Source organism: Aulonocara stuartgranti, assembly GCF_965226115.1.
Source record: "Aulonocara stuartgranti genome assembly, chromosome: 22".
NCBI lineage: Eukaryota > Metazoa > Chordata > Actinopteri > Cichliformes > Cichlidae > Aulonocara > Aulonocara stuartgranti.
In genome coordinates this window covers 23888758-23916196 of record NC_138957.1, presented here as the reverse complement: position 1 = coordinate 23916196, position 27439 = coordinate 23888758, and the positions used below count along the sequence as shown (strand labels likewise).

At 41.2% G+C, this 27439-nt stretch overlaps 1 protein-coding gene across 3 annotated transcripts; it reads left to right on the top strand.

Moving 5' to 3' along the window:
- Nucleotides 1-229: 229 nt before the first annotated feature.
- Nucleotides 230-25465, top strand: cgnb (cingulin b). 3 transcript variants are annotated; one of them, XM_082522303.1, is made up of 20 exons: nt 230-537; nt 6997-8157; nt 8253-8341; nt 8525-8594; nt 14711-14808; nt 14918-15050; nt 15136-15348; nt 17510-17658; nt 18496-18616; nt 18891-19103; nt 19324-19422; nt 20049-20306; nt 20381-20551; nt 21947-22108; nt 22350-22439; nt 22558-22641; nt 22724-22842; nt 23007-23115; nt 23480-23643; nt 23793-25465. In XM_082522303.1, the coding sequence occupies exons 1-20, from the start codon at nt 325-327 to the stop codon at nt 23890-23892; spliced, it is 3816 nt and encodes a 1271-aa protein (XP_082378429.1). In that variant the 5' UTR covers nt 230-324; the 3' UTR covers nt 23893-25465. The 3 variants fall into 3 exon arrangements, with proteins under 3 accessions (XP_082378429.1, XP_082378430.1, XP_082378431.1); XM_082522304.1 differs by lacking the exon at nt 230-537 and adding an exon at nt 2544-2779; XM_082522305.1 differs by lacking the exon at nt 230-537 and adding an exon at nt 3182-3328.
- The last annotated feature ends 1974 nt before the right edge of the window (nt 25466-27439 follow it).

The window sequence follows — 27439 nt, the reverse complement described above, 5'->3', positions numbered from 1 at the left end:
CATGACTTGGACTCGAGTCAGACTCGAGTCATTAATTTTATGACTTTAGACTTGACTTGAAAAAATGTTCTAAGACTTGTGACTTGACTTGGACTTTTACACCAATGACTTGGGCCTTGAATTGGACTTGAACCGGTTTACTTGAAAAGACTTGATATTTTACCCCAAATATAAAATTTAACATGCATATTATATAGAGATTGAAAATGTGACGTCATTCACGGGTAGAACCGCAAAGGATTCTGGGAACTCGTGGCAAGCGGTACTAGCGCACGCAGGCTTTCAATTAAAATCAGTTATACAGCGATAAAAAGAAACACAAAAATGTCAAGAAGCTGTTGTATTATTAACTGCAATAGCCGGTCGCATGACAGCCACGGGAAGCCGACGGGTAAAGAGATCGGTTGTTATCGGATTACGTCGTTGAAGAGAAATTGTTCGAGCCATGTTTCCAAAGTAACAAAAGACGTGACGGATGGTCTGGATTGCAGCCATTCAAAGATCAAATATAACGTCCCAGAACACTCCAGCTCACAGGTTAGTCTGCTCCAAGCATTTACACGAAGGTCAGTGTCTTTTAGTACTTAATACGTCATTTTCATAACATAATTGGTGATATAGGTTACAAGCAAGTCTGGCACTGAACAGAAATTGTCGCGCTATGCTCCTTTATTTATTGTGCATAAATAGTGAATTGTCCTGACACAATATTGCGTTTCGCTTCTGTTATTATGGTACATTGACAAAAACATATACTTTTATTCACAGGATAAAACAGGTTTTTTATATCACTAATTGCCCAGTACGATTACAGCATACAGTATTATTGTCACTGCTACATTTCTGTGATGGGTACCAGAAATTATTTCCACTACTAATTAATTACCGTTGAGCTCAAAGGTCCTATTAATAAACGGTTAACGAATGTGTATTTATGACGACGATTTGTGAGACTGGTAAACTTATGATACGTACGATGGTCTTTCGTTCTACACGGTGCATTTCAAGGTCCTGCACCCATCCGTCGGTAAACTGTACCTGGGCTTGTTGCAGTGACCGGAAGTTACTAAACTTCATGAGTGTGTGCACTCACTCCAAGAACCGTATGATTATAAATATGCATATAAATATGCTAAGATGAGATAGCTGACTTCATCTAACTAGCAAATGTTTTCCAGGCTACGTTGGTGATTCAGTTTTTTTTAATATGTATGATATTTTTGTCATGCGATTTTAAAGCCGGTCCTACAACCGCATCCAAGAATAACATGCAGCTTATCTCAGAACTGTCGGTGAAAATTATTCTTGGAGCTAGGTTTAATTGAGCTGCATTTTAAAGAGGTGCAATTTCACAATTTGTGTATATTTTCTAAGTTCACTATTTTGTCATGTGTTGAGAAAAACACAGATTTAAAAATTACATGGTCTAATATTTACATTTAGCATAACTGCAACATTATTTTTTCGTTTTTTTTTTTTTAAAGACTCGAAAGGACTTGAAATTCAAAGTTTCAGACTTGTGACTTGACTCGGACTTTTACACCAGTGACTTGAGACTCGACTCTGACTTGCCTGACATTACTTGAGACTTGACTTGAGACTTGAGGATAAAGACTTGAGACTTACTTGAGACTTGCAAAACAATGACTTGGTCCCACCTCTGCTTGTGAATAATCTTAGTGCAGAACAATGGACTTAAAATTGTATGGCGATGGCCTTATAACCCTGATGGGCAGAAACATTGGCTTCTCTAAGACCATTGTTGATGTCTCTACTCAGCATTATGCTAACACATCTGAACAGTGTTTATGTATTACATTTGCTGTTGATCAGTTAAGCACATTTGATTAGCGGCACCTGGCTGCTACTTAACCACTTCATGAAAGCAGCATACTTTTTACAGACCTGTACCTGCAGGAGTTCAGATGCAATAACATTTATTATAATATTAATGCACATTATGAAGGAGCTTTTAAAAATAAAATAGAACCAAAATTATTAACTAAAGCATTTGCTTCATACAGTTACCCTTGTTCTAAAACCAGTTTTTCTAACCAGGAACAATAAAATATATAGAAGCTACATTTCTTAATCATATCTCAGTTTTATATTTTCCCACTTTGACCATTTGTGTAGCTTTTACATGGTCGTCTAAAATGAACAATGTTAATTATCACAACTATTCAGCATTTTACTGTTCCATGTTGGCAGATACACATTTATTTTGAACCTGTTTAACATCCTGCATTCAGACCGTGTCATTCTCTCCAGATAACCCCTGGATACATTTTGCAAGTAGAGTTTAAGGATCTTTAAGAAAACAGACATCAAAGGATGGAGTTGCATCGTGTAAAAACTTTGATAGTGAGCTGTATTGGAGATGCTATATTAACATATAGAAATACCACCAACTCAAACGCCATTTTCAGCATGATTAAGAGATTATTTACCGTAAGACCTATGCATGGATGAAATGGGTCACACTCGATGTAGTGTATTAACCCCTGATGTGACTGAGCCCAGGCAGCAGGCTCCTCCCCCTCGGTCTTCCTCCCAACTAATGAAGGCGGCACTGAGGCGGGACGCTCACTATCGGATGTTCTGGCAACAGGTTGTACTGGTAGCAGGGGATAGTTACCCCTATGTTATCGGTTCACTGAGTAGCACCTTCTCATCCCACCAGCATTGTTCAGCGCTGCTGCTGCTGCTTCTTGAAGGACTGTCAAATGCAAGATCCGTAAGTGAGGAGGATCATTCAGCATAAGGCTCATTTTTACAGGTGCAGTAAAATAACCATCTATGTGTTTGTCGTTGTTTTTTCTTTTTAAAAATTAAACCAAATGTGAATGAGATCTGTTTTGCTGATGAGGCATTTTACAACATTTGGGTTTGCGCAGATGGACACCTGTGGCTTTGTGATTGGATTTGGCAGCCGCCCTCTCGTGTTCGGCTTTTCCTGTTCTTGATAATGAGCTAAACAAAACAAAACAAAAAACCCAAAACAAAGCCTTTTATTGTATGCTGTCAAGCGTTTTTGTTTGTTGGGTTTCTTTTAGGGGGGTTTTATGCTCTGTGTGCGCTCACAGCGCTGATGCGCGGGCTATAATCGGATCCTTCGGCGCTGCGTAAAGAGGATATGAGAGATTATTATGGCAGGTAAAAGCTACAAATAGGCTGCGACGACGTCTCGCTGGGAGGCAGGTGCGTCGGTTGTTTATCTTGTTGCTCCGCTCGTGGTCCCAGTGGCTCGTGGAAAAGGGAGAGAGAGGGAGGGGAAAAAACACAAGACTGTGGTTTCGACGCGCACCGATACTGACTGACCGGAAAGGTGGGTGTGACGCAATTAATCCACGAGTACACAGGTGCTTGGGTTCTATTTAATGGTTAAACTTCAAAACGATTATTTGTCGTATGAGTCAAGGTTTGTGAATTAAGTGTGCCGTGGAAATACAAAGCAGCCTTTGTAGCGCTTGGAGTAGACGGACGTGGCGGAAAAGTGGGATAAGCCTCATGACAGCTCACTAAAGTTTACAAGCTGTTCTAAAATCGAGTGTTTACTTGATTTTTGTCTTAAAATAAATTGCCCCAGAAATAGTCCTGACCTCAAATTTATGCTCCAAGCTCATTTTGAGGTGTTTGCATAAACATGCGCCTTTAACGAGGGAATATTATTACCATGTTGTTGCTATTTTAGACCACAGAACTGCCCCTTTCTTCTCCCAACACACAGCCCCAAAACTAGTTCTTCTCCTGTAGATAGTTTGATGTTTTTTGGCATCAAATTATTATTTTTCTCTTAGTGTAATCGTTTTAATTTGTGCGATTTTTACATAGGCTAGTTGTATAATGTAAATTATTTATTACAAGTTATGATCCACACAAAGCCATCCATGTGTGAATCGAGAAATACTGAGAAGATATTGCAAAACTATCAGAATAAAATCATTTTTATTTATTTATTTTTTTTTTTGGTGTGGTGGGGCTGGAGTGTTTTTAGGATTTGAATATCTCAGGGATGTCAGCTTACATCATAGCCCAGACTGGAGAAACTCTCCGTATCTCTCTGTTTCCTCCATGATAAATGTGTAAAACAGCAGAAAAGGGTCTGGTAGCTCATTGCAGACTCTTCTGTATTTATAATAAATATTTTTTTTTGTCTATAATAGAAAGTTTCTATAGTAGATATTGGAAAACAGGAAGTGTCATTTAATTGTTTTTCTATTGTGCAACTATTTGGTGTTGCAATAATGGCAAAAAGGGAGGCCTTTATCATAGAAAAAGCTGTAAAATTAATGAAACTACAGTTAAAAGTTCAAAATCTATCCCTTTCTTCACATTCTCCAAAGCCCTCCACTGGGCTGGATTGGAGTTTCTGCTGGGCCAATCCTGGATTCCGAGCCTTATGTTTGACACCCCTGCTCTATAATATTATTTGGTGTACTTGGATATGTGTTTGGACTGCAGATGGTGGCTGAATCCGATACAAGCCGTCTTTTGTCTGATGAATTGCAAGAATAAAGAAAGAAGCTGGAATTTTAATGTGCAGAGATTTCAGATTTCAGCCACGTCACCAAACTGTTGTATCAAAACTCGTCTCCTTAACATACTTGTGAACAAAAGAAACTGTGGAATAAAAATGAAGCTGATTGGGGTGCAGGAACAGCACCGGAGGAAAATTAGAAGAGTCGGCCGAGTGAGGAGAAAGGGACCAGAGATGGCTGATTGGCCAGTTTGGTGGCATTCCTGTGTCTGTTGACACAGCCAATCCTTGTGCATGAGAGAAACAGAGAGAGTATGAGAGGAGGTGAACCAGTTGTCGCCAAACAGTTCTCAGCTACTGGCTGGTTAACAACAGCTGTACAACAACTGAGCCTTTGTGTGAAGCCGAAATAGCCAAGAGAACATAAATACACCTGAGAGATTTCAGTGTGAGGGCTGAGCGCCTGGGCAATAATACAATAGGCATCTTCCCTTTAAAAAAAAAAAAAAAACTAAGCACAGATTTTGCTCAGGCATAGGCCATTGTTTTGACACACAACATGGTCTGAAAAACTGGTTGCTTGATGTTTGATTTATCTCGCCCCATATTCCCCACTTTGTCTAACAGTTTTTCCGCATGTGTAGGCTTTATTGTTGATGCTGTCCTCAATTTCTTTTAATCTGTTCTTATTATACAAATGCAAACCACGCGCAATGCTGAAAGGGAACGTCCGGAATCCTGAGAATGGTTTTAAGGGAAGCCAGAGTCCCTTTGATCTGCTAATCTAACCTCACTGGCGGTCGAGGTCCTGCTTGTTACACTGTAGCCAGCAGTCAAGGACGGTTACATTTTAATCAAAACGAGAGGACAAATGAGATGATGGTGAGATAAAATTAACATTAGGAGCACCTAAATACATGCAGGAGAAGGCAGAGAAGGGTTTTAATATGATCACATGCAATTTCATCTTTTTCGCTTGCAATGAGAGTGAGAGGAGCGATGCTTATTCACTCGACTACAACCAGATGGGGAATGCACAGCAGGTGGATGTGTGTATGCACAACCTTGCATATTAAAGTAAACAGTCTATGCCTGAGTGGCTCTGCTCTGAAGTTTGGTGGCAGGAGAGGGGGAGCCCATTCCTCGCATAGCCCCTTGTGTTTTATGCTCCGCGGAGCCTGGACAAAGGGAGGAGTATTCACCTTCTCATGGCGTTCATCGCCGAGGTCATTTGAGCTCATCAGACTGTAAAAGGTGGACTTGGTTAGGCTGTGCTCTTAATATTATGGCTGACTGAGTCACTTAAATTTAGTCTTTAAACCCAAAGTCGAGCTGCAATTCCAACCATCCTGAGCGCTGCGATGGATCTCTTTGTCAAGTTTGTAATATACACATTATCTTTGGTTTGACATTGAAAATAAGTTTCTGCAGTCATTTAGTGTTGCACTTCTATAAATTAAAGTTTGTAGCCCTGCAGCAGGTGGTGGTGTACCCCCCTTTCGTGCTGTGACAGCTGCCATAGGCTCCAGCCCAACCACAACTCTGAATTAGAGAAGTGGAAGAAGGATGAATAGACTCATATAAAGCTGAAAGACTCTCAAAAACAGCTTCTGTTAAAGCATGCACTTTCTCATATTGAATCAAATATCATCCTTTTGTTTGACCCTCCCTGATATTCCTCTCAAATACGAAGAGGGTGGCAGAATTTTTAACTTCCGAACCAGGATTCATTTCTCCTTCTAGAAAGTTTCTTCAGATGTGCAGAACCATTACAATAACTCGCAGACAGACGTTCATAGAGACTTAATGGTTAAAACTGGTGGATTAGATCTTTAACTTGATATTAAAACTTGTGTTTTAAATAAATTGTAGTGCTAACTGACAGAGTGGGGTTGAGTAGGTCCTTGTTCCACCTTTTTTTCTAAGTTTTAAATTAAAATAAGTCATTAAGATGCTGCATTGCACTCATAATCTGAATTGGAATCAACTGAATGACCCTCTTTTTCTATCTTGTTTGTTTTGTTAACATTTGTACAGAGTGTGACTGTATAAATAAGAGGCTATAAACCTCCAGGTGTCTCATACAGAATGCCTCCTGCAGTTTTTTTCCTTCTCACAATAGACACACCCTCTGGAAAAAAGTAGGCCTCGACCTGTACAAAGAGGTGCTGAGTGCCCCAGTGGCATATTTGGCATGGCACGAATACAATACAGTTCTTGCTGAGAAGGAATTCAACTTGTAGAGCAGCAAGAGAAGATGATAGTTTCATCAAGATATACGCGCAATGTGATATTTTTGCCCAGTCATAATGACTCCACCTGGGAAGAAGCAGGCAGTGTACACATCAACAAGAAAACAGACAATGAGAATTTAATCTTCTGGTGTGTGAGAAAGATTTTAAAAATGGCGTCAGCAGTTAGTCTTCCGTGTTCATGCAAAAATAAATGTCCTTGTTACTTGTTCCACTGAATCACCTGATTTGCATTCCTGCTTTTTTTACCCCTTGTTTGCTCAGGCTGCTTGCACCAAAAACCAGGAAGTGAGCATGAGTAGCCTGTCTGCTGACAGGAAGACGCCGGTGGATCATGGCGTTCAGATACGCTTCATCAAAGACCTCCATGACACAGGCGGCGTTTATCCTGATAAATCCAGGGGAAACAACAGTGCGGTGACTCCTTCCAACAAATATGGTGTGGCAGTGAGGGTTCAGGGTATCTCTGGGCAGCCTTACGTGGTCCTGAAGGATGGAGAGAAAGGCGACTCATACGGAGTTCAGTTAAAAACCCCCACCTCCAGCTCGGGGACACCGTCACCGTACAACAGCCTTCCAAAAATTAATAAAGTTCCGAAAGAATTTTTAAATCCCTACACACCTGCTGATAACTCATCACAGTCCCCTGTTTCCCCAGCAGAGGATGAGGATGGGGAAATTTTTGGGAGCCCTCTCAAAAGACCTCCAGGGGATGGTCAAGCAGGGACACAGGGCGAGGAGGAGAATGGGATGGGCAGAGAAAAACAGGTAGAGAAGCCGAAAGCTGAACACCTACTCAAAGCGACACCTAGTGAAACAGAGAAAAACACAGACTGGACAAGTAAAGGAACATATAACGAAGCAGGACTTAAACCTGTCAAATTTAACCCCGTGGGACCAAGAGGGGTAAACCAAACTGGCTCTGGTTTCACCGGCTCTTTGGGGAGGTACAGTGATAAGAAACCAAATCCAAATTCTTTGTCACAGTCATTCCCCGAACCTCCAGCATCAACTGACGAGGAGCCTGTCCCTGTAATCGACACCAACTCCCTGGCTCCCATCAACAAGCTCATCAGTAAGTTCAACAGTGGAACACCGGGTAGCGCCCAACAGACCAGGGGGCGCTCTGGAGCGAGGCAGCGGCTCGGATTTGAAGAGCGGAAAAGGTCCACGAGTCTTGACGCTCGAAAAGTTGTTGAGCCAGAAGTTTCCCTCCCCTCTCCAACACCGAATCCCTACGCTTCACCCCAGTTTACCTCCTCCAGCATTGAGATCAAGATCCAGGCTACTCCAGCAAGTAGCAGCCTCGGAAAGAGCCCTCGATCTGTTGCCAAGGTGACAGCCTTCGAGGCTCCCAAGTCAAATTTCAAGATACCAGAGAAGTTTAATGCCAAGAGCACACCTCCAACTATAGCAAAAAAGCCTGTAAGTAATAATGATGCAGAGCCTGAGCTCTTAGCAAGAATTGAGCTGTTTGTTTTGGGTTTATTTTCTCATCTTAACTGATTCTCTCTTTGAAGGAGACACTTCCTAGAAGTCAAAGTGCAGAGATCATGGGTGGGGGAGATACTCCAATCAAGCAAACTAGCTTCAACATCCTGAAAAACAGGTAATTAAAACTACATGATACATTTAAAAAATGCTCTACTTCTATTGTTTATGTGGCTTGTTTTAACAGATCGTTCATTTAACTGTGTCATATTGTATTAAAAAATAAGGTGTAGCTCTCTAAATTAGCGAAAGGCCACAGGTAAACTTTTTTCATTCTCTGTGTCTGATGTTTCCTTTGTAGCATCGGTGACAGTGAAGGATTCCTTAAACCAAAAGTCAGCCCCATTGCTGAAACAACCGGCAGCTTAAAGGTATGACACAGCCTGGGTTATCTAACCACAGAGAGTATAAACTATATGGACTATGGACATGGCCACAGGTGTATAAAATCATGCATCTATCCATGCAGTTTGCCTTTACAAACATTTGTGAAAGAACGGGTCATTCTAAACACTCAGTGAATAATGGTGTGCTGCTGTTATAGGATATCACCACTGCACCATTGCAACAACTCAGTTTGTGAAATCTCTTCCCTCCTGGATATTCCACGATCAGCTGTGGGTGGCGTTACTAAATGAGGCTCATTGTCATAGGCGATTTGTTTTGACCGCTCTCTTGTGTTCATGCTAGCTAAAGTGATTTAGCTTCATGGCCTTTGTGGGATTTTAAAATTGTAAAAAGAAAAAGAGATTTTGCAAAGTCCATCAGTTAGGTTTGCAGTGGTGAGGGGGAGGTCAGGCGGGAGTCTCTCTGGACTGTGATCTTCACAGTCGACACTGTGATGTGTAGAGAAAGTATAAAGGAGGTGGAGGTATGCGCTGGAGAGAAGAGGAATGAAAGTCAAGTCAGGATAGATGGGTGTGAATCAGATGGAGATAGATGGAAAGGAGAAGATGCAAAAAGCAGAGGCAGTAAAGGTGGATGAGTTTCAACACCTTGATCAACCATGCAAACGTACAGCGCAGAAGAGAGGTGATGAGGAGAGTGCAGGCAGGGTGGAGTGTGGAGATGAGTGTCAGGGGTAATTTGTGATGGAAGGATAGCTTCAAGAGCAGCAGATAAAGATGCTAAGAATTTTACTTTGAGTGATCCATATATATGAGATTATAAATGAGTGTATCAGCGAGACAGATGGTTTGGACATGTGATGCTGAATATTTTGGGGAAAAGATGCTGAAGATGGAGCTGCCAGGCAGGAGGAAAAGGGGACATCAAAGAGAAGATTCATGGATGTAGTGAAGATGAACATGCAGAGGGTTGGTGTGACAGAATAGGATGGTAGGGTTAGCATAAGATGATCCACTCCTAAAGGAGTGACTCCTAAAGGGAGCAGTCAGAAGAAGAAGAAGTAGGCCTTTCCTTTTATTCTAGTAATTTTTAACAGTAATCATGATAACATGAGTCAGAAAAGCAGTTACATGCTGGAGACACCCATGAACGCATTGTTTACACTCAGTAAAATACGACACATCTTTCTACCATCCATAGTGTTTTCATATTCATATTTCATGAACACGATGAAGTGAAACTCAAGAAATCCAACCACGTCAACAACCCTTGAATGCTTGGATAATGTTTTTATGTTTACATCGAGGTGCCAGCAGTATTTTGTGGTTTTGTTTTGGGGATGTCTAACCTACATCTCAGAAAAAGTCAATTATCTTAATCCTGAAAGTATAAAAAGACATTATTCACATATATAATTAAAGGGAATTTATTTAGCTTTTAGTGTAGATGCAGCATGTTGGTTAGACAAATTGTCATCTCTGGGACGGGAGCTGTTTCTCCCTTCATCTTGCAGTGAAGCTAGCAGATGGTTGGCAGCCTGAAGTTTCTGTTTCATTCATCTTGTCTCCTCGATCCTCTTTTGGCAGGCCAAAAAACTTGAAAAGGAGCAGGCTGACTATTCCTCTCCCCGTCTTGGTGCCATGTTTGCTGCTTTGCGCTTCTTGTTACGCCTTATTGAAACAGATTGTTCCACACTTATGAGAACACACACGCTTCCTCCTTTAAATTAGCATCTTTTTGAATAAATCTGCATACAGAAATGATTCCTTTGTGGCCTTACCTTCTCATATTACATGCCCTTGATTATGTATGATCCCTTGTTATGTACTTCTTATTGTGCTTGTGACCATGGCTGCCTGTGAATTATTTTGCCCATCTTGTCTCTTGGCAACGATGCACCTGCAGAGGAAAGCTCAGTGTGGTGAGAGCGCAGTCATTGAGAGGCATCAATAATTGAGTTGGAGTGGAACCCTGCACCAGCTCGGGGTTGGCTCGCTGGATGGGACAGAGCCTCCTCTGAGGGGTCTCGTTGTAAAAACATATCCTTTTATTGTGACGTTAACCACACTGTCCACTTTAGTATATTGCTGTGGCTTTAGTGGCTTATTCTTCTTAGCAGAAGTCATCTCAGGCTCTTCAGCAGCTACTGAAAAATCCACAAACGGCATCAAGCCGTAGGATGAAAGAGTCTCCTTTTTTTTTTTTCAAGGCTATTTATTCTCCAGCTCTGCCTTTAAAGCAAAGTGCTGCTTTTGTCTGTATCAAACCTCAACATAAGATCAGAGCAGGGATACATGATTGTGTTTCCAGAGGGAGATATTTTTGATGCAACCAGTGTCCAGATTAAAACTGACTTAGCCTTAATAATTAGAAGTTTGTATTTTGAGCTGTATTGACTTTGTGACACTTCACTGTCAGCACCCTCGTGTCTGTGGCTTTCTCAAAGCGCTTGCGCTGTGTTTTGAGTGTTTTACTGTGGTGTTACCAGTTAATTCTTGTTAAAGGGAAACTTGTTGAGACTATACACTGACACCCTTTCGTCTGTGTTGGCTTACTCGAGTCTAACATTGCTAATGTATGCTTGCTTGTTTGCGTACAGTGTGAAAACTGTTGTCTGTTTGTTGACTCACAAAGGTCACATTCACATGTTGTGACCTGCTAAACCGATGAGTGAAGATTAGATTTTATTTACATTTCTAGAGAATTTTACTTCATACTGACAGACCACGTTCAATGAAAAAGGTGAAACTACTTGTCTTCGAGGTAACTAAGTTAACAAAGCCCCTGCTACAGATTGCAATGGTAACCCGCAGTCAGGTTTAGCTTTTTGGTCTGATCACTCAAGCCGGCTAGCTTTGTCCACATGTCTTTTGTAGTGTAAACATTCATGTGCCCTGATGCTTTGCCATCACGGACGTAACAGGAAGATACACTCAGCAGCCACTTCATTATTAACACCTGTTCAGCCAGTCACATGTCAGCAACTCTGTGCATTTAGGCATGCAGACATGTTCAAGACGACCTGCTGAAATTCAAGCTGAGGATAAGAATGACTAAGAAAGGTGGTTTAAGTGACTTTGAGCTTGGCGAGGTTGCTGTTTGGCGTATTTCAGAAACTGCTGATCTGCTGGGATTTCCCCACACATGTCTCGGGTTTACAGAGAAAGAAAGAAAATATCCAGTGAGCTGCAGTTCTCTGTGTGAAAATATCTTGTTGATGCCACAGGTCATAGGAGAATGGACAGCCTGTTTCAAGCACATATCAGTGCAACAGTAACTCAAATAACCATTTGTTGCAACTAAGGTATGCACAGAAGATCATCTCTGAATACACCAAACATGAAGATGTGCTACTGCAGCAGAATACCACACCAGATGCCACTCCTGTTAGACAGGAGCAGAAAACTGAGGCAACAATTCACCAAAACTGGACAACAATAGAGAAAAGAATGTTGCCTGGTCTGATTTCTGCTGGTAAGGTCAGAGTTTGGCATAAGCCAGCTCGTGCTGAGTGTGTAATGGTGTGGAAAATTTTGTTGGCAGACTTTGAGGCCCTTAGTGCCTGCTGAGCATAATTTAAACACCACAGTGTAATGGGTATTGTTGTTGACCATGTCCATGCCTTCATGACCACACTGCGCCATCTTTTGATGGTTGCTTCCAGCACGTCACATCTCAAACTGTTTTCTTGAATATCACAGTGAGTGCACTGTACTCAAATGGCCTCCACAGTCACCAGATCTCAATCGAATACAGCACATTTGTGATGGAACGGGAGACTCATATCATGGAAGTGAAGCAAGAAAATCTGCAGCAACTGTGTGATGTTATCACGTCAATATGGACCAAAGTGTCTGAGGAATGTTTCCGGCACCTTGTTGAATCAGCGCCATGAAGAATTAAGGCAGCAAAAATAAAAATATACAGTGAGTGCACTGTACTCAATGCAGGATGTGTTTATCCATTTCGTCATCTGCCCTTTTTTTGAATCACAAATTCATTTTTCCTCCAAATGTCGACAGCTCGAATAGCCCGAACCTCCCAAACTTGCTCTTAAACACTTTCTTTCCTTTGCTGATGTTGAAATTACGAATGAATCGTTTCAACCCACAACATTAAAATAAATACAGGTCATTACATAAGAAAAAGCTGTGTAAGTACCAGCTGTAATTCTTAAAGGTTTAAAATCTGAAAAGAGAAAAATCTTTTTCTTCTACGTTGATACTTCCTGTGTTTTAGAGTCCAGAAGAATGATCTGGTCATTTAGGCAAGAAATGTATCAAGTGTGAGAAGAAAGTCTTTCTTTCTTTTACTATTATTTAACCAAATATGAACCGTTCGCTCTTTCTACAATCACAGGACTACAACCTCTCAGAGGCTGAATGCCAGCTGTGAATACTGATGTGCAGTTGCATTTGAATGTTTTCAGGGACATGAGCATTAGGACAACATCTGGCTTTCAATAATTTCTTTTTTTTTTTTAAAAAAGAAGTATTTTTTGCAAATTTGTCACACTTGAATGTTTCAGATCATTAGACACATAATATTATACAAAGATAAACCAAGTAAAAACAAAATATGTTTATATAAATGTTGATTTCACTTACTTAAGGAGAAGAGTTATCCAAGCCTACCTGGCCCTGTGTGATGTAATTGTAACTGTAATAATTTTGGCCCACTACTCTTGTTTTAATTCGGCCACACTGGAGGTTTTCGAGCATGAACATCCAGCAGTTCTTTAGATGTTGTTGTGGGTTCTTGTGTTGCCTCCTGTATAAGTCATCAATACACTTTTGTAATAATTGTAATAGGCCAGCTGCTCCTGTGAAGGTTCAGCGCTGTGCTTTTTCTCTCTTTCCTCCATTTGTAGATAACGGCTCTCACCGTGGTTCACTGGAGTCACAAAGCTTTAAAAATGGCTTTGTGAGCCTTTCCAAACTGATAGATGTCACTGACTTTGTTTCTCAGCTGTTTCTTTAGATCGTGGATTTGTTGCTTTTTCGGATCTTGTAAACTACTTGATTTTGTCAGGCAGGGTCTCTTTAAGTGATTCCTTGATTCAACGGGTCTGGTAGTAATCAGACCTGGGTGTGACATGTGAAACTGAACTCAGTTTTCCCCAAAAATTTATAAATTCATGATTTAACAAGTGGGGCAATTACTTTTTTTTTAAACGGGGCATCATTCAAAATCTCCATTTTGCTTTTACTCAGGTTAGCTTAACATAAATATTAAGATTTATCTACCACATCTTTAGGAACAAAAACAAGAAATTGGTAGATAAGTTTTATTCTATTTAGTGTTCTGAACTAAATGCAGGGTTAACATTATACATACCTCCAACACTGCTAAACTTTTGAACTGTGGACCCAGCAAGAAAGGCTCTTTTTTTTTTTTTTAAAGTTGTTAATACACATCATTATACAGCTGATGCAATTCATACAGAGTGCTCAGAAGAGCTTACACTTATTCCCTTATTATTTTATCCTCTTTTAATTATCTTTTTGTGAGGATAGAGAGCAATGTCCCAGAACGGGATTATCTACAGTCTGTCCTGCGGGGGACGAGAAGAAAGTGAAAACAAAATATATCTTCATAATCAATGATAAGTAACAGAAATGTGAAAGAGTCCCCCGAGGAGCAGAACCGTCCGTGATCCTCGCTTTGTCTCTTTCTTCTCCGTGTGTGCGTCCTTGTAATGAGTGTGTAGGAGGATAAGAGGAGTTTCATGGGCAGGCAGGCTGCGCTTATTCCCCCTTTTTCACTGAGGAGGAGGCCTTTCCGAATGGCAGAGCGGTGTGGGCGAAGAGCGAGCTTTTTGCTGCTTCTCCGGCTCTTTTTCCCCCTGCAGCCTGTCAGAACGAGCTGCTTCTGTGGGGAGAGCGTCTGTGTTGACGATATCTGAGCGCACTGGCAGGGCTTGTTCTCCCAAAGATTTTCTGACTGTCAGAAACTAGGGCAAAGAATCCAAGCCAGAGGTTTTCTTTCAAAGGTTAAGATAATACAGAGTGCATAATGCATTGCGAGGCCGAAAGTGGCACTAGCTCCAGCCTTCCTCTTTGTGTTTGTCCCTTTGCTGTTTTCTCCTCGTCTTACCTTTAGTCTCTTCTTCTCCTTGTGTGTGTTTCATTTTCTGCAGAAGGAAGGATCTGATGGAAGCCTCAAAACAGGAAATCTTGAGGAACTTCAGGAGCAAATCAAACGCCTCAAAAAAGAACTGCAGCAAGCCCAGGAAGAGTAAGTGTGTGTGGTTTTAAAACAAAGCTCCAACTTTTTGCTTCTGTGCTGTTTTGGAGCATATTTTCACTGTTGCAGTACTGACTGCGTGTGTGTGTGTGTGTTTCAGACTGGCCGAGGAGCGTATCGCCAGAGAAATCGCAGAATCACGTCTGCACATGCTGGAAGATCAACTAGCTGAGCTTCAGGAAGAACTGAGGAGGGTTTCCGAAAACTCATCTCATTCAGACTCGATGCAGACGGTCAGGACGCTGCACAGTTACGCATGCACAAACAAACTCACCATTGCACCCACCTGAATGTGCCTTTTTTTTTTCCTCTCTGCAGGATGTGGCCGCTCTGCAGGCCCAGCTGGCTGAGGCCACCATGCTGCGCCAGCGTCTAGAAGATACGCTACGCCAGCGAGAGCGGGAGTTGACGGCCCTGAAGGGGGCACTAAAGGAGGAGGTGGAGTGCCACGACAAAGAGATGGAGAGTCTGAGGGAGCAGTACAGCCAGGATATGGAGGACCTGAGAAAAACCATGGAGCAGTTCACACAGGTGGATGCCTCTGTTGTTTATACGCAGATACGACGTCACAAAATATAGAAGCTGGAGCTCTGATTTTTCCAAACTGATCTCCTGAAGTGCACTCCTCACAAAAACATACACATTACACCATTTTCTTTTCCAACAAATCTTAAAATGAAATTCCTTTAGAAGATTACTCTACAGATGTCAGACTTGTTTTAGTTGCGAAAACAATTAACACTGAAACTAGAGATGAAAGCAATTAAAACTCTGCAGCTGAGAGTCATCAGGGGGCTGTCTTTAAAAAACAAATCATAAATTTGTCAGGAAATACTGGAGCTGTTTGATGTGAGGTCTGTGATCTCTGCATGATTATCAGCGTCCTTAGAAATACGTCTAAATTAAGACTTTTCCATCACCAGCTGTATGATTTTTGGCTGAATTTCTTGAGTGTAGTCTGACCTGACGAGCTCTGGAAGAGAGATTTTATTTTGGTCAGTTAAAAACTAGAAACATCACTAGAAACAAAGAGTTAATGACACACTTGTAAGTGCCAATTTAAGAACAATAGGTTAACTATTAACTGTTTAAGCATTCCTCTTTTATCACAAAGTCAACCTTCTTCACAAAGATAGATGCTTCAGGCAATAAACTCTGACTGTGATGGAAACAAAAAAAACATGTGCACTCGCTTTATCAATGAGCAAAATCAGCACATTTCCGTCTGTACTTTCATAGTGAAAAATATGAAACAGTGTCCTTTTTTATTTCTATTTCATTTCTACTTTGATCTTCCTTGTGATGCTGCTTCAGTGTCACACCAAGAGACTACAGATTACAAGATAATTTGCCTCTTCCTCCCTTGAGCCCTCTGTGCCAGGTCCAGGCAATATCTGTTATGAAAATGGAGCAAGTACCTTTATGGAGGGGGGGGGACGTGCCCCACTACTGGAGCTGCCTACAGTGGATCTAACATTTGTTGTCTTTGATTATCTGAAGGTTCAAGCTTGGCAGGCTGTCATTGAGAGTTTTTAGAGGACGATTAATAAAATCACTTTTCTTTAGTTAATGTATGACTAAAAATAGGCAGTTTGCTAATAACAACTAAGAGATTTACTGTTTTACATAATTCTCCCGCTCGTTTCGGATCCATACGACGAGGGTTAGCATTTGGGCCATGTTGACAAAGAAGGAAATAAACTCTCTGGTTACAGGAAAACCTGCAATGCAGCAATCACAGTGAAAGTTTCTCTGTTTCCGATCACTGAGTGGATTTTTTTTTTCTTGTGACATCACAGTCATACGCAATTTCTTGGTACAATTGTCTTGGGAGAACAATCAGGTTATGCCTGTCAGGTAGTTTGTGTCCTGCATGAATTATTAAGGTGATGTTAACTTGTGCTTTGATGTTTTATCTGCCCCTCATTCACCCAGGCTTTATCTTGCCATTCGGTTTAATGCAGTCAGTGTTCAAACCAGGAGTCAGGGTATCACAAGGTCAGACTGAGCTTGGTGTGCAGAGTTAGAGAAAGAGAATTTTACTGCTTGTGATTGCAGAGTGAAACTTTTCTAGCTGAATTTTTGGTAAAGTTTCTGTTTCCACCAGCCGACTGTTTCTGGGGTGCTGCGGGGTGTGGTGAAGAGGAAATCTGAAGAATATATGTATATACAGAAATAGATCATTATGCAGATTTAGGGGAAAGTAGCAGCAGTGTCAGAATAAAAAAGTGTAACAGACAGCCGGAGAGCAGGAAGTAAGCAGACAAAGCTGGCAGTTGCTTTTGATGAGGTGATTGATTTGGCGAGCGGAGGATTAAAGCGGTTGAATCGCTGTTTACACTGACTGCACAGTACCGACCGTACAGCACCCTGTCATGTTTACCTGATATATTATGGTGATATTTCTTATGTAGTATTCTTCAGGCGTGGGATGCTTGTTGTTGAAGGTGCGAGCTGAAAGATCTGTTGTTTTCTTTTTGAGTTTTTTTCTAATCCTGCGGGCTGAACATTTGTCAGAAATTTTTTTTTAAAAGAAAATGTGATAGATTTGAGTGCGTTAGTTCCTTTTGAATCACTTGCTTTAACGTGTCACGATAATGAGGAGGAAATGAATGTGAGGACCAAAAGCATTTTAAACGCTCACTTTCACATCTCTAAAATGAAACTCTGTGTGCGTTTCCGTGCGCCTCAGTCTCAGGAGCAGATCGAAGAGGAGAGGGAGAGGGTGAACGCCTCCGTGTTGACACTAGAGCAAGAGCTGGAGAGCTGGAGAGATCAGGGAGAGCAGTGGAAGACGGAGCTGGAGGCCACCACGCAGGAGCTGCAAACGACCAAAGAGGAGTTAGTATCACAAGTCCTTCTTTGACATAAATGCATATATGATCGATCACCTCAGTGAACAGCAACAAAGACATATTTGTAAACCTATTAAAAAGCATGAATATGCATGCTGGTAGAACATGTTTCAGCTTTGGTCATGCATTAGAAACACTCTGTCACTGTCACATTTCATATTTCAAATGGGGAACTGGTTCAAATCATCTGCACTGCTCACTGAAAACTTTACAACATCCTGTGAAAAGAGCTCTCTATGCCTCAGTCTAATAATATTATATTTCTCCAGAGTTATTTTTAATGCCTGCCATGTTTCACTTGGCTTTTCATTTGGCAGGAACGAGGTGAACCCCAGCAGCCAAACGTGAGAGAGAAAATTAGTCTTGCTATGTTTGGTTTGAGTAGTGTAGATTTAGCCTGGTTTCAATGAAAACTTGAGATCCACTCCCTGAAATTCACCTGTAAGGCTCCCATCAGAGTGGATTCTGTATCTGATGATGTCTGATTCGATCATTAGATCAGTGAATCCAACTTTACTAAACAACTTTCCCCTGCTCATCCTCACTATCCTCATAATTTTTCTGTTTGCTGATGAAATTCTTCTTCCTTTAAATAAATAAATAAGCAAATGATGAATTGCAGTTTCGTGTGCAATCTTAGAATCTGAGAGTTTTGTGGTTGTGGTGATTTCATAGTAACTTTTACTCCCTTGTGCTTTGTTTGTTGCTTGCGGTTGCTGTTTTTGTGCAGCGTTTTACCCGAGCTGTGTGCATATGTGTATTTCATTTATTTATTTTTTTAATGGCCTTGCTGTTTATAAAGTGACTCTCTTTCTTTTCATAGCTTGCAAAAATCTCATTTGGAAAAGGAAGACTTGGAGGGTGAGCTAAAGGATCTTCAGGATTCATTGCTTGCCAAGAAGAAACAAACGTCTGCGTCTGATGATAACCGTTCTTTAGCAGAGGTAATTCAGCAAAGATTATGCTCAGTGTGTGGGTGAAATGCAGGAGCTCATCTCCTTTGTTTTACAGTATGTTTTACTCCCTCTTTTTTTTTTCCCTTTAATGTGTCGCAGCAGCAGTGTGGATGTGGGCTTTTGCTCTTTTTCTTTAAATTTTCCTGCAGACAGACATGCTCACACTCATATGCCTCTTATTAATACATTATTATGCACCCTGGCACATTCCTCTCACTCACTCACTCACACACATTATCCATCTCTGATTGCCCGTCCCTAGGAGCTTCGGTGTTGCCATAACGACCTGAAGAGGGCTCGCACCGATCTGGACAAACAAAGAGGTCAGCTGGACGAGAAAATCGAGGCACTTCAAGCTCTGAAGAAGGCGAGCGGAGAGAAAGAGGCCGCGCTTCAGTCCGAGATCAGCAAGTTGAAGGAGCAATTTCAGAAAGACAAGACTGAGCTGGAAAAGGCACTCGAGAAGGCAAAGGAGGTGAAGCATCATCTGAATTGTAGAAACGAACCAAGAGTCTTACAGCATAAAATTAAGGAATCCTGCACCATTTGATGTTTAAAAATAATGCAGATATGGAAGTTTCTCTTTAGATTTTAAAAAATAACAGGAAAAGTGTAGGCATAATGAGCATGTTCGACACAGAAAATAAAGCTTCAGTTTCTGTCTTCTCTCTGCTTTGATGCACTCCTGTCTACAGTCGTCAGCTGGTGCAGGAAGTACTGTGGTGGACCACGGCAACAACAACCTGGAGCTCCAAGAGACAAACAGTCGCCTGAGGGAAAGGCTGGCCCGCATGGTACTGCTCAAAAAGCGGCTACACTCCACAGCTGTACACACAAGCAAAATTATGTAAACACATATACTGCACAAGAACAAAAGAAGTGTCCTCCCACACAGACACTATATTCAACCAAGTGATGTGAAAAGAATTACACTAAAAAAAAAATCCCCTTTAAGCACATAAGGCTTAGAAATCCCTCTGGGATGAATTTGCTTAAGATGAGCATTGTGGATTGTGCTGTATGTTGACTGGAACAGATGTGTATTCCAGCTGTTTAAAGAGCTGTAATCTGTGTGTGGAGCAGTCTTTCACAAATCTGTAGACAGAATCAATGCACAGCAGTTTATCAAATATGCAGACAAACTGGACTTTTTGTGCAGTCGTCACGTTAATGCTTCAAGTGCAGAACTTCGATTTTAATTCTGCTTTAAATATGAAAGCTTTTTATTATTTGTCATTCTCCTTGTTTTGTATGCCAACCAAATTTAATAACTTATTACAAGCCCAAATTATAAATTAAACACAAGGATTTATTCCTTTTTTTGGCCCAGTGCAAGTCTTGACTTGTAATACAGTTTGTTTGAGTAATAAAAAGACAATTTAGTCTATCTGCTGTGTTCATAGCTTGATATGCTCCCCAGACAAAGCTTCACTCCAGCATGCCTCGGAGCCCGGGGGACGAGGATGCCGTGGAAGCCCTGGAGGATGAGAACCGCTCCCTGAAGTCTCAGCTGGAGGAGGCCAAGAGAGGAGCCGCCCGCCTGAGCAAGGAGAGGGACGAGCTGGTCCGACGGTTGGAGGACCGAGACATGGAGAGGGAGGCGCTGAGGAGGGGCAAAAGCGAACTGGAGGAGCAGAAGAGGCAGCTGGATCGAGCGGTTGAAAAGCTTAACAAAGAGGTGTGAAAGAGTTATGGATGGTCAGATGGAGATGTCATTTTCTCGAGTCTTTCTTAATTCTGTCTCACTCTCAGGTGGAGCTGATGATGGGAGATTCTCGTCACTTGGTAACCAACCTGCAGATACAGTTTGATGAATACAGGGAACGCTCGAGGAAGGACCTGCTGGAGGCGCAGCGCAGCAGTAAGGACAGGCTGGCCGAGCTGCAGAGGGCTCAGACCAACCTGAAGACCCAGCAAGAAGAGGTGAGGAAAGATGGCTCTAGAAATGTACAGGGTGGTAGCTTCCACTGCTGCTTAGCTGACACAGTAGAGGTGGGCAGATCACTGCTATTGCTATCAGATAGATACTTTCTATCCTCTAAGTTCAGTATGTAGCAAATTATCTAGGAAATTATTGTTTGGAAATGAAAAAATACACCTCAGACATTCACTATAAAAAATGTCTCAACCTTTTCCTGTTGACTGTTACTATTTGATTTGAAGCCTACAGCACATTTAAACAACAGAAGTTGACCTAAAGTTCTTTACAGACACATTTACATTTCAAGTCTCCAAAGATTTCAGTTTCAAACGATGATTAAAAGCTGAAAGGTCTCTTTTGTTGCGTTAACTAATTATTGTGGAAAGTAAAAATCATAGTGATTTAAACCAATGATTCATCTGATAAATCACAACACACTGCTCTCTCCTACATGAGCTGCCTTAATTGGTTAAAAGTATTGGCATCTGTGTCGCTATCGGTTTTGGCAATAACCTGTATAACCCTGTATTTATTTGGTATTGGATTAATACCAAAATTTACAGTATGACACGGAGCTGTGACACATGTGTAAGCAAGTAACAATGAAAGAGCTGGATTCCATCGTCTCATTGGTGGATGTGAATCTTCCCTCCCTCCAAATGGTTGATATTTTTCACGTGTTTTCATCAAACAAGTCTTGTATACACATTTTAATCTATTTAAACCTATTTGCCTCTCAGCATCCCTGCCTGACTGTCTGTCTGTTTCTGAGTGTGGACATTCAGTAATAGTAACACAGACACATTTTTGAGTCAGTTATCTGCTTCTATGTGAGGTTATACTGCAGTTCAAATTAAAACCATCACAGTTTCAAGTCTTTCAGCTACCACTCACACTTTAAAGCTGCCTTAAAACCCTGCCTTAGTGGATTTTTTCATCAAATATTGACTGCTATTTGTCTTCAGTTTTCTTAGCCAGCCTATTTATCTCCAACTTTATAGCAGCAAGTGAGTCCAGCAGTAGCAACAATCCCACTGCGGTTTCTCCAAGAACTGCATAGTCCAGTCTTAGTGTCTAATATGTTTTTGCTGAAGAGTCGCAGTTACTTATATGGGGCATAATATAGATCAAAGAATATGGAGGAAAAAATGTGGTGAGATACTGAAGCTGTTGAAACTTTAAATAGAAATTTATGGAAACATCACATTCGCAGAAGGTACATTTAAGTTTCTCACAGTGAAGAAGTGCGGATTCTAAAATGAGCAGCCATGCCCATTAAACTTTGAGGTAAGCCTGGAGGGAGTTATGAAGGCAAAAAAAAAACAGAGAGAAAGGGGAAAGAAAAAATCCATGAAAATAGAAAATTTCATAAGTAATACTTTGTATCTTTTATCCAGGTTTCTCGTCTGAAGAAGGAGCTGCTGACGTGCAGTGAGGAGAGAGACAGCGCTCAGCTGGAGAGAGACCTGCTCAACAACCGCCTCAAACACTTGGAGAGCGAGTTCGAAGCAGAAAAGAGCACGCACACTGACCGTGCCCGGGAGGTCAGAGGTCTGGAGGTAAGGCTTCAAGGTCAAAGGTTATAACCCCGGAGTTATGGAGGGGATTAAGGGGTGGGTCAAAAAATGGAGATCAAGTGTTACAAGTGGTTTGGGAGTCATGCACGGGATGTCGAGGTGTCAAGTGGCTTTGAGAGAAATGTGAATATGCGTCACTACACATTTACTTACTTACTTACTTACTTACGTGTGTGTGTGTGTGTGTGTGTGTGTGTGTGTGTGTGTGTGTGTGTGTTCACAGGATAAAATTAAAACCCTGGAGATCGAGCTGGATGAGGAGAAGAGTAATGTGGAGCTTTTGAACGATCGCATTAGCAGAAGCCGAGATCAGGTGCGACATACATTTGAATACACATGCAAATAAGCAGGAGACATTTCACTGTAATATATATTTCATAACTTAACCTGCTCACTTTATCTACATATGATTATGGGGGGTTTTTTCTCAGGTTGACCAGCTTCGTTCAGAGCTCATGCAGGAGCGTTCAGCCAGACATGACCTGGAAATGGACAAGAGTGCACTGGAGAGACAGGTGCGCACGTACACAGATCTTTAAAATGGCTTCTTACAAAATATGTGGCTTGCTAGTTGTCACACTGTCACTCTGCTTGCAGATGAAGGAACTAAAGTCTCGTGTGGCAGACATGGAGGGACAGCCTCGACCCTTGGCTGGAATCACACTTCTAGAAACCAAAATTCAAGAGTTAGAGGAGAAACTACACAGTGAAGAAAGGTATGACTAAACAGGTCATTTTTGAGCACTATTAATGACGTTCACTATGCAATCACTAAAACACTTGAGGGGGAGAATAAATGTTTTTAACTGCCAATGCATACAGAATAAAAAAAATTTTATGTCAAAGAATGACGTGGTTCATTCTGAATTTCTACGTGCAGAGAGAAGGCCACTATCCAGGCTTCTCAGAGGCGGACGGAGAGAAAGCTGAAGGAGCTAAACGCCACATTAGACCAGGAGAGGAGCCAGTACGTTGAGCAGAGAGATCAGGTAAATATGAGGATTTGCATGCTCATTCGCTTTAGTGTTTGCTTTCTTTTTTGCTTTTTGCTCTGATACTCAAACGGGATATAACCATTTAAAGAAACAGATTCACATTTAATTGCTTCCTTACATCATCACTAATCTCATCTGCACACCTCCCGACCCAAACCCAACCTCACTCGGGTGCTAAAATGCTCCCTGACCTCTCTCATCCCGCCTATATGTTACCTCAGCCTTCATAGCTGTTGTCACTCCCTTACGAACCCACACATCCAGTGATGCTGATGCCTTTAACCCCCAGCCCTACTCCTTCCTTGCATCACCTCCTCTGTCCCCCTTTAACCCCCGTCCTCTCCCTCTCCATCCCCAGTTGACGCTGCGCGTGAAAGCCTTGAAGCGTCAAGTCGACGAGAGCGAGTTAGAGGTGGAGCGCTTGGAGGGAGTCCGCCGTAAAGTTCTCAGGGACTTGGAAGAGCAGCGGGAGCTGCAGGAAGCACTGCAGGCCAAAGTGACAACGCTGGAGAGTGAATTAAAGTAGGCCTTCTCCTTCGTCACTATGAAATAATGTGGATTTCTACATGACTCGTGTGTATAAATGCTCTTTGCACTAGGTGGCACTGTGTAGTAACCAGCTGAACAGTTAGTCAGTCTAAATGGATTTTCTGTTGCTTTCTTTCTCTCAGGCGGAAGTCGCAGCAGGCACATCGCTCGACTCTGTCCTCCTCTGCTTTAAGCTCTGAGGACGAGGACGGTTTCTATGACAGCAAAATCTCCTCTGAATGAGAGTCCTGAACAAGAGCGACCCACATACCTCCAACTGCTAAATGACAGTGACCACTAGCATGACAAGACCACAAAACTTTTTTACTCTTGAGCATAAACACATTTTCTTGTATGAGGTTCGACTTGTCCCAAAGTTATGTTTCCCTTGTGTCTTTTCAACTTTAAGCTTTAAACCTGCTGTGTTGCTGAGCTTTCCAACACTGTGCAGAAAGATTATCTGAAAATTTCATGTAGCCAGCACATTCTCAAAATGTCAACAAACCACTGAAGCTGTGTCTGAAACCAAATCCAGAACACAGCTTGTGTAACTGGAGTTTTGCCATCAGCGGGTCATTTGTCGGCTGTCGAACGACAGCGAGATGACAGCAACGCAAAAGGACGACATAACAAAACAAAAGGGAGCACGACAAGTCAGAACAGCATCAAACAGCAAGATGTTTGAATTGAAACGGCGTGACGTGGCCATAATTTTGGCACATAACGAGCCTCGTATGTGCACAGAAATGTATTCAAGTCCTCAGTTTTGTGAAGTCATTTGCACCTCTCAGTTGGTTTTATTTTCAGTTCGGCGGTCCAGTCCAGAGGCGGGCGGCCGTGATCATTACACTGCATTTTTGAGCCTTCCGATGTGATTACGATCATGCCAGTGCTGCCACGTTTTATCATTCGCGATCTTTCGTTTCTCTTTTACATCGAGAAGAATTTACAGCTGCTGCAGATTTCTACTTACTGTGCATTAGGTTGTGTTCTCAAGAAACATCTTTACTGTGTTTCTACAATAATTACTGTTTATTACAGCGCTAGTATCTGACATTGTGGTACCGTTTATGTTCCCATCGTACGGTAGATGTGTAGTTTCATATCACAAACCAAGAAACAAAAAGGCTTTGTTTGCTTCTGCATGTTAAGTTACTTCTTGTCAGTGTTTGAAGCTCTTAGTGTTTCTTTGTGTATCCAAAGTGATGTAATGTGTAATGTTTAGTTTTTTGTTTTACTTTGAATGTGACTATTACAGGCAACTTAATCTGAGCCTTCATTTTTACACTGGCTAGCCGAGCATACCTGAAGACAATCAAGTACACATACAGCACTTTGTAGCTTCAAAGATTAAACTTTTCCCCGTGATGCTTTTCTACTCCACCCATCGTATTTCTCATGCGGTTTCATGTGCATGTCTTCACTCAGATGCCTTAAAAACGAGACCCATATTTTTATTTTAATTGCTGCATGTGTTCTGTTTATAAGCTGCTGCTGTAATGATTTAAATAGTGTTTTATATGCTTGCCTTTGCTTGTGTCTTCCTCTATTCGTCCCCTGTTGGAAGAGAAGCAGATTTCCTACTCTTTTTTTTTTGCACCAGGTTGTTCTAAATGTTGCTTTTAGTCTCCTAAAAATATTTTATTGGTGTTGTTTATAACACGTTAAACATGTTACGTTTGTGACAAATTTGTTTATACTGGGGTAATTCAGTAACAATGGTGTTAAAGTTGAGATGAGTTTATTAAGCTGACATATGGTACAAAACTTTGTAAGGTTCCCAACATTTTGTGTACAATAAAATAAAGAATATGAACCTTGCTGCTTTTATTTCATAATGTAAATCTTCTACACTCTACCTATGTTTCCATATTTTTACTGCAATGATTTCAAAAGCCTGTAAACTCTGCAGGTAAAATGTTAAAAGAAAAGATACCGGAGGCATTTTAAACATTTATTACAGACATTAGAAAGATGCAGAAAATACGTCGGAGAAACATGCTAGAAAGATTTGTATTCAAATTGTAATTTGGAACCATGTGTTTGAGAGTTAAAAGATATGGCATAGCCTTTTTAAGTGGTAAAACAATAATTAGGTGCTCATAGACTTCCTGCTATCATTCCCCTTAGTCCTTTGGTTCTGCATAAGCTCTGATGAAGAGAAAATACAGACTTTATCTTGTTTTTTCTAAAATAGTATCAGGTGGACATCATCCAGAAATACTCTGTGTAGTATAAACTATTCTTTGTGATACCATCACCAAGGAACAGGGAAATATGAAAATATGGCACTAAAACAAAACTGCCGGAAGATATTTTGAGTGAACAGAATCAGGCTGCTGAGGCCTGATAATATTCTAGGATTTACAAAAACAACAAAAAACGAGTGAAACATCATAAATGGAGATACAGCATATAAGGCAAATACAAGAAAGCTGCCTAATAGAGTTCCAGCTGTGTTGAAGAATAACGGTGGCCATACCAATGATTGACTTTCAAGCTCTTTGGAATTGTACAGACCCTGTAATTGCTTTAAGTAGTCTTTGGGAATATTTCTCCAGACTTCTTGAAGGACATTCAAAGCTCTTCTTTGGATGTTGGCTGCTTAGACCAGTTATTGGCAATTATGCTTGTAATTTGACATAGCTCAGAATTTTCTTCAGCAGCCACACTTCCACTGAGACCATTTCTGATTAGGCTTCAACAGACAGTAGATGGATCAACTGAAGGCCCAGATGTATCTCTTAGATTCTGTGTCAGGTCTTTGCTTTTCCTATTTCAAGATATGACTGATATTGTTCATCAGCTGTAGATATTTTTTAGGCGTGCGGCGCCGTCTTTTGTCCCCTGCTTTTCAATGTATTCATGCTTTTAAGGACACACTGCAGACAATGCAGAGATATACCAAGGTTTTACCTAACAGCTGTTTGGGAATGACCTTGATAAATCCAATGAGATATGAGATGAGAAACAGAGATGATTCAAGACTTTTGCACAGTACTCCATATGAATATATTAGTACATCTTCAGGCCTTTAGCATTAGAAACCTCATAATACACATTTATGTTTACATTTTTTATATGCTATAATTTCTGCTGTGCTGTGTGAGGCATACTAAAGTAAGGCTTTATTGTGATTTATCTCTGTCATTTCCTCCTGTAAGGAAGTCGAGAGTTAAGGAGACACCAGCACACTACTCACACTACTAAACCATATTTATGAAAGCTGGCTGGTTGGTACCAGACTGCACTAAATGCTATTAATGTTTCATTGTTTAAACCAAACTAAGAAGCAGTGTGGACAGTTCTTCATACCCGTGTGTGCTGCATATGGGAGGAGTTAACTTCCCTACCAATAAAATGTTCCTCATTCCAAGAGAGCCACAAAATTAACCAGTTATGTAAATTTATATACAGTATCAAACATGGTAATGATGCTTATAAATTAGGATGAATTGTTTGTAAGAGACACTTGATTGTTTTCAGTGTATCAGGTATCAGTGAAACCTTGGGAAAAGTTCAAAACTTTGTCCAGCACAGCGGTAAAGGAAACACGAATTTAAATGTAAATATTTCAGGTTCAAAGGCACAGGCAGAGACTCACAGGTAAAGTAATGTTATTCTGGAACTTTGCACTTACAACGGAAACAGGAATACAAGATCAAGGCTTGCCGCTGGCCCGCTGTTCTCTCTGCAAAGCAGGTTTTAGACCACTTCCTCTTCCTCCCCAGTGAAGCAGGTCTGATGTTTAATCAATGGGGCATCAAAACATTCCCTCACTAACAATTAC